An 8,074-nucleotide genomic window follows, 5' to 3' on the forward strand; every position below is an offset into this window, starting at 1 on the left:
CACAATCTGTGTTTTCACTTTCCTCCCAACAGCCATTTTCCCTCCCTGTTTCCGAGGCATGTTTTGGGGGTAAGAGAATTTTTACTGAAAAGAGGACGGGAGTCTGAACTAAAATATTTAAGACCCAAGTTACCAGTAACTATTCATAGTTACAAGATGAAGCATAATCACCAGCATTAGGACTTCACTGAATTCTGCTTCCTTATAAGAAGGTTCCCCCCCCCCGCCCCGTTCGCTGCAATTTCTGATTATCAAGTGCATGGTACGACATACTTGCTTACAAGACTTTTATCTTGATTCCAGTGGACTGTTTTCATCTGCAAATACTATTTTCTGCTTCGAACATTAGAAACTAGAGCAAACTCTGCAAACCCTGGAATTTTGCAACATCCTTCCCCATAATGCCTGCTTCCACTTCTAACAAGCGCACAGATTTTGCTGTTGGGAGTCGCACAGCATCGCGTGGAGGATGACGTACAGGAGTGCAAAGCACAAGACAGCACGTTACTGAACTGCCTGGTGCCTTCTGCAGTGCTCAGGCTGATGCCGGCGATAGTTACACCACAGGAGGTGGATGATCTTCCTATGCACGGACTGATTTTGCTACACGTACTGGTCATTTAGCATTGCCTTAGCAAAGCCAGGCTGGCACAACTGCCTCAGGACATCCTTCCAGAGCCACTGTGCAACATCGGTAACAATCCCGCTCACCTTTATAAAATGCTTACACATTCCTCCAGCTCAACAAACAAACCAGAGCATGCGACGTGCTAAGCTGTTCCAGAACATGCTGACAACCTTGTGCATTTTCACTTCTGTACCCACACAATCAACGCAAGTCCAGGTCACAACTGTTGCCACCCGAGAGCTAGAAGTGAATAGCTGACACCTCTGACAGGGCCACTGTTTACTGCATGAACAAAAGACGACAATCCCCCCAGCAAAGATACTCCTGACAGGCAAGCTGTCTTCTCCTCTTAATCACCTCTGCATGGTATTTAGCTGATTTTTAGCAAAATGATTGCTTGTTGTTTGTTCTCCTCCTTCCCTAAACATGATGCCCAGTAGGCTGGATATCTTTTCTCATAGATATTTTATCCCATTACAGTATTACCCTATCTTCAGGGACATTCATCTTCCAATCATAGCTTCTGTTCCGCCCTTTTTTTTTTTCTTTTTAAACTAAGGAAAAAAATAGTGTCATGTAAAACCACTTAAGACATAATTCCCACCCCTTCAAAAAATTTTGGTGGCCTAGAGCCTATTCTGACCAGCCAGTTACAGGGGCTGCCAAAAGCATTCAACTGAACAAATGCTGTCAGCTTCAGACATTACATATCTGCAAAATGTGGTTGTCTTATTACTAGGGTCTAAAGCAAAACAAATCACAGCCTGCAAATCCATAGCATTTAAAATAACTGACTGTGCTACCACGCAGATTATCAAGACTCTTAAAGGTTATGATCAAACTGTTTGATGAAAAGGAAGATTCAAAGATTTTATGAATATTACTAAGAAAGACAAATATGCCAGAAGAAAAAACAGTGAATTGTTTAGTAATCACATGGGTAGGGTGGTTAATGGTTTTAAGGGCATTACAGTAAAGTTTCGCTGATATATGCACTGATAGCCTGACTGATGCAAATCAGACATTAATTATGTTAAAAGTCTGTGATTGTAGTACATCTCAAAATTGTGCTTCCTATTTTAACATCAATTCCATCTACAGCACACTAAAAGTTGTTCTAAATCACCTTTTTCTTTCGACAACATTTGAAGCAAAGTAGTTGACCTATTTTTATGTTTGAAGTCAGACAGCACCTAAGATTTCACTACGACATAGGACTCTGTGCCTTTTCAAGCACAAGCACATCTTCTTTCAAGCTAAGACTGTTTCAAAGTCAGCTGTGACCAACAACTGGAAAGGGACTTTGAGAGTAAAGCTCAGAGAGAATCAAACTTGGAATAAACAGAGCTTAAATGCACCTATCAAAAGGCTTTAATAATGTTTTAATACTACGTGCAACCCGTCTGCAGACCACACACAGATACCAATCTTCTCTCTATCGGGACAGCAATCAACAGCAACAAACTCAATACTGAAAGGGAAGTGCAGAAGATCCTGCAAAGGTGCCCAAGGCCCCACTGTGCTGCCATCCTGCATGGGTTTCCACTCGCCTTCCTGAGGGGCGGAGAGGAGCGAGTCATCTTGCTATCAAAGCACTTGCTGTCACCAAAGCAAAACCTCTGGCCAACACTGTGGCACTGGGAACAAGCTCACACCAGGGCTGCCCACTTTACCCCCCCGCAGCAGTGGCACCAGTGCGTACCTCACCCAGCTGAGATGGTCCTGCTTCGGTGTTTTAACTACACCACAGGACACTCGGCACGTTTGTGCTGCTTTGCTGGGCACAGGCTTATATGCGTCCTACTCCACTTTGTACATAAAGATCCGTATTACGAATGGCTATATATCCATCTATGGCAGCAGTACTGCATGCAGGAAAAAGTAGATTTCTGCAATATCTACAGGTACTGATGGGTATTTAATCATTTCCATACTCTTGATTGCTTCCTTGCACAAAGAAGAAAGACTGCAACAACAAACGAAGAAACGAAGAAGTAATTTAATCTGTTATTGGAAGTTCTAACCTAGCACCCACCCCCAAATCAAAGCATGTTTTAGATAGCGAGTAAGCATAGCCACTCGCCGTCCATTCCAACTCCAAGCTTGACAAGCGAAAAAGTGGCTTCAGATGGCAGCCAGCTCACTGAGTGTTCCTTCTTCTCAAGGTAAAAAGCAAAGCACAGTTTGTGCCTTCTCTACTCCAGAAGTAAGACAGAGCTGCAGAAAATCAGCATGTGGCCTTTGTCAGCCTCATTACACTTTCCCGTTCTTCACCAAAAAGAGTGGGGTTCTCCAGCACACAGGAGGTCCTTCAACTTTCAAGGCTTCGCGGTCCTAAATTAAGCCATGAAGGAGCTATGAACTCTGGGTTCAGCTTCCCGCAGTCCCGTCGCACCCCCGCCCCTGGCTGAGCCCCAGCAGGACAGCCCCATCTGCCTGCCTGCACCTTCCTGGACCCCAGACCCTGCGCCCAGGGTGGGCGGGTTCAGAAGGGGACAGCAGGAGCAGGGATGGTACAGGTACAGGTAGAGCCCTGAACCAGCCGAGGAGGGCTGGGAACAGGCATGGGATGGAACCCCCCCTGACCAGCAGCTATCTGGAGAGAGCTGACCTTCAAAATGCTACAGATAAGGAGGAATACTCCTGGCCACCTTATTCATGTTTACAAATTAAAAAATTAGTTCAGTGATACTACGTCAAGAGGCGATAAGATGCAAAATTTGATGACAACTATGGAAGAAAAAAAAATCCACTGGGACAACTCTCAAATTGCTGTATTTCAAGACAGCAAGTTCCTGAAGCTTAGCTTTTGGAGATGAATTAAACAAAATTCTCCACTTTCCTATAGGACAGGTACTTTTCTGGCTTCACAGAAGAAAGCTGAAAACACAAATTTGAGGAATTCCAAAGCCAGAGCACACAAATCACAAATTTAGATACTCTGCCCTCCTTCTGAAGAGTATCACTACTTGACAATAGATGCTCAGAAAAATCTACACCTTCAAACAATCACCACCTTAACCTACACCAAACCAGAGGCAGAAGGCTCGGGGAGGTTAAATCTCTCGTTTAAATTGCCATCACATGAGCACACGTATTCTTCACACACTACCTTTGAGAGGGGGATGAAGCACGGGGAGAAAAGGAGGAACATGGGAGGAGAGCTGACATTTGTTTCTTTCTGCTTTAAAGGTTAATTTAAAATATGCTAACTTTAAAGTTAACATTGTAATCCACAGAAGAGAAGGAACATGGTGTTCCTCAATCATTTAGTGAATGTTTTTTATGATACTGTGTTTTAGTTAGATGATGTAGTTTGGTCAGTTTGTTAAGCATTCACAGACAGGTGGATGGACCTTTCAGAAGCCTTTTCTTGTTCCTAAAGCATCTCACTACTAGAGTACTACCAGAGATGCTGATTTTCTTTTTCTACTACTTATTTTTTTGCAAAAACTGGCTGGCTTTAAGCCTTCTTATTTATCTACACACAATGAGAACACAATACCTACAGCTTATATCGTAAGGGAAAGTGTTATGAAGCCCCAAAATGAATGCCATGTATTCACCCATCAGATCAAATGGAAAAAGCAGAGCAGCAAGGAGGAAAAGCTTCACTATAAATTTAGCTTTGGGAAACAAGCAAGTTTCTGAGATCCAGGCCACGCTTTCCTCCTAGGAGCCTGTTGTCAGCGACACGTCAAGGACGCTGTCTATTCCAGTGCTACATAACATGCCTGGGAAAGGCTCCACCACCACCTCTCCTCTGGGGAGCATGCCAAAAGCCAATACCTATGAATACCTGGAATTGAGTTGATGAACTCTTCCTTCATCTTGTTTTAGTTTTCCTTGGGGGAAAAGCAGCAACTAACAGTGAACTGGTAGCAAATTACCCAGTATTTGATAGTTAAATCAATTTTAAACTACCAAGTAGGATGTCACCCAAAATGCAGGCTCCACTTGTACAAGACTGGAGACCGATGAATCCAAGGAAAACAGATCAGACAAAACAACGTCTCTCAGCTGTATTAATTGTGTTGTCAACAAAAGCAATCAAATAGCATGCTACTTTATGGGCTGCTACATTGTAAGCTGTCATTAAAAACATCCCTGAAAGTTTATTTAAAATATTTTTTCCTGTTTGTATTTCTTGGACAAACTGCTTAATTTAACAGCATTAGATCTTCCATATTTTTCATGTTAATAATGTAGAATATTTGTAGATCAATGGCAGAAATTTAAACATTTTAGCACTATATATATTTATTTAATTATATGCATACAGTGTATAATCAATGATGATACATAAATGAAGTGACTCGTATTTACCTATCACAGCAATTAAAATCCTGTATTTTAATTTACCAGAACTTAAAAACAAGCCCCAAAATGCTTCTTCATTTCTATGTTCTTTGACATCAATTCAAAGACATGTTTCCATTATAGGTTTAATTTCTAGAAAGATTTTAAACTTAGAGTAGTAATTGCGCTTCCTTTTTTGTGGAGATTATTTTGACTGCTTACAAAAAGGACTTCATCCTCAGAAGTTATGCAAACTATACTGACACAACTACATATGCAAATTTAATTCCTCAGAAGAATGGAAAAAAAATTGTGGTCTGTGGTTTATCTGGGTTTCGAGTTTACGAAGAAGTATTAAGAGTCATTTTCCAGTACTTCTGATGAACTTCAATTTGCAGCAGTTTTCAACAAAGCATGCAGAATTCAAATGAAAAAAAAACATTCTGAAGTTATACATTTGCTAGGTTGCTACGTAGCCTAACATCAGGACTGTGCTGTGCTGCTTTTGGTACAAGCATAGTCGTCTCTTCCCTAAGGAGCTTTTTATAAAGTTTTATTCCACTTCCTACTGTGTTTGTGAACACGGTGTTAACAGTCATCCTGCTGCACACTCTGAAGAGGAAGAAGGGTTCAAGGCTACCGAATGGCACTGTTCCTCAAAACACACCGAGTACTGCCTCTCAAAACACGCTGAGGACTGCCTGTCTGTTACCAGCAATCAGCGGAACTGGTAACCTTCTTCTATTTCACACCCCTTTCTTTTTTGTTTTAAATACAGCTTTCTCAGATTGCAGATACGGAGGGCAGAGGCACAGAGAGGGAGGATGGATGTAGCAAAACTACTGCAGCTGAGGGATGGGTTGAGGTCTACTTTAGCTACACTTTTGCTGGTCCAGACCCTGCACTTGACTGGCCGCATGGGAGTGTTAATGATTCATTTTCTTCCTATGTTGAACTTGGTATACACAATATTCACTGGACCGAAGACAGACCACATCCGCTTACATACTAGTGGTCTCTGCTCTAGGATAATAGCAGCTCATTCTTTTCCCCTCCTCTTCCTGTTTTCCACAAACTATTTGGAGGCGTTTCTGTAGTGCTCACCCCATTTTAGTAAGCAAGTGAGCATGTAAGAAGTCTCCTTGATAAAGATGCACAAATAAGTAATGTGATGCTGAAAATTATGCAGCGATCTAAAAAACCCAACAACAACAAAATTGTATTTATTTAAATGCACTTTGTCTTTTCTTCATAGGAAGAGTCTTCCCTGAAGATGTGGAGATGGTTTAAATGAGAATTAGCTGAAAGCCTGCACAGTGTAAGCATCGTGTACATACAGCAGTAATCAATCAAGATGGAAGAAGAAAAATAAACAGATTAATCTTCTGTGAAGTCAACAGATAGTGAGGAATATAAGACTGGTTATTGCATCTTGGATTTTTGCAAATCCATTAAACTTGTCAGAAAAAGCTAACTGCAGTATTTTACAGCATTTCAATAAAGGTCATAGGCTACTACCTGACCAGATAAATAATTACAGGACGTTTTCAGTTACAAAAAAGCAAAAGATAAAATATTGCTATTCATTTTTTCTGTATACAGTTTCACTTTAAAACTGGAACAGCAGAATATTGTTGCTTTAACCATTTTTGTATAGGAGGTGTAAAAATGAATAAAGGAATCTCACGATCGATCAATTCTGGCAGATGCGATACAAGCTGTCAGAGTGAAACGGCACTCACAGTACTTAGCAGGGATGACATCTTTGTGTTCCACCAGTGCTCATTTCCTATTGCTTATTTACATGTTTCTGCATGAACTCAGCAAATTAAGCAAGTCTCTATTGCAACAACACAATGTGTTAGTGGCTTTTATGCTTAAAAAAACCCAACCAAAACCCACCACACCTGAAGTTTACAACACATTTTATAATATGGGTTCAGTTTCAGTATTTTCACACTGCCTAAACAAGAAGTTTTTCAAGAAAGAGCAGACAGCAGGACCGATCTATTGGAAACCAACACCAGAAATTGTTAGATTTCAGTATAAATGTAAACTGGACTTAACAAAAAACCAAAACAAAAACTGTTGGTTGGTTTGTTTTTTTAAATTGCTCAAATATATTTCTTATTCAGGAGACTTAAAAGACCATTACATGCCAAACTAAAGTAATTTTTTAGGCAGAGGATTGTCAACGAGAACAAATTATGTTTATACACTGAACTTTTATAATCATTACTTAGAAATCCAGAAAGAGACATACTCTTTAGGACTGGTTTTGACTATAAAATAGTGACTTCAACTTCAAAAGCAAAAGATCTTTATATTATTAATTAAGCCAATAAGCAAATGTGCATAGAAGTCCATGAGAAAATAAAGTTCTACCTTACCTGATAAAATTCTCGAAGCCAATTCTTCTGTAAATTTTCTGGCTGAAAAACAAAATACAAAAATTAATTAAGAATATGAGTAATGTATTTTTATAATAATATCCTCATACTTTTGCTTTCCTCAATGCATTCAAGTGGGGAGTTTTTTGTACAATTAAAGAAAAAAAAGTACAAACATGAGGATGTTCCTCCACAAGCGCCAATGGACAGACCTCTCCTTTTTGTTTCCGAGTCCCCTCTTCTCAGATTTTCACCAAGAAGGCACATTTTCTATACGACTTCACAACGTTCATATGCATACAAGACTATCAAGCAATTAAATCAGACTTGATACGTATTGAAATATGCGCTTTTAGAAGTACACATTCATTGGCTGGATATCAAAAACTTTACATGAACTGCTGATACCCAGCTCCTGCAATCTCAGCTTCAAGTTACATGGATCTACTTCTAAGGAATTGGCTCAGAGGGACGACTGTACTTTTGCAGGATGCTTGAGCACATAGAGCTCCTGTCAAGGACAAACTGGGAGAAGCGTTTCAAGATTACTACAGAAGTTATGAAAACTGAGGCAGCAAAAGTATGGTAAGTACAAAGTTCTGCCTTTTCAGAAACATAGCCCACCCCAGATAGGAATATGGAGGGAGATAACCAATTTTCATACAAATGTACAGCTACAAAAGAAACATTTGTTGAGTTTTCTCTTCAACCACAAGACTTATGGATAATTTTTGCATCATACTGGGGAATATAAACC

At 40.2% G+C, this 8,074-nt stretch overlaps 1 protein-coding gene across 1 annotated transcript in view; it reads right to left on the minus strand.

Annotated features, from left to right (window-relative positions):
* The window catches only part of INPP5A (inositol polyphosphate-5-phosphatase, 40kDa), a 206,103-nt gene that overhangs the window by 197,872 nt on the left and 157 nt on the right, over positions 1 to 8,074 (minus strand). Inside the window, exon 2 of the mRNA XM_009326002.1 lies at positions 7,318 to 7,359. Within this exon, the coding sequence (XP_009324277.1) occupies positions 7,318 to 7,359 (42 nt within the window). The remainder of the gene's footprint in view (positions 1 to 7,317; positions 7,360 to 8,074) is intronic.

Source organism: Pygoscelis adeliae, unplaced genomic scaffold (assembly GCF_000699105.1).
Source record: "Pygoscelis adeliae isolate BGI_AS28 unplaced genomic scaffold, ASM69910v1 Scaffold4, whole genome shotgun sequence".
In the NCBI taxonomy this organism is placed as follows: domain Eukaryota; kingdom Metazoa; phylum Chordata; class Aves; order Sphenisciformes; family Spheniscidae; genus Pygoscelis; species Pygoscelis adeliae.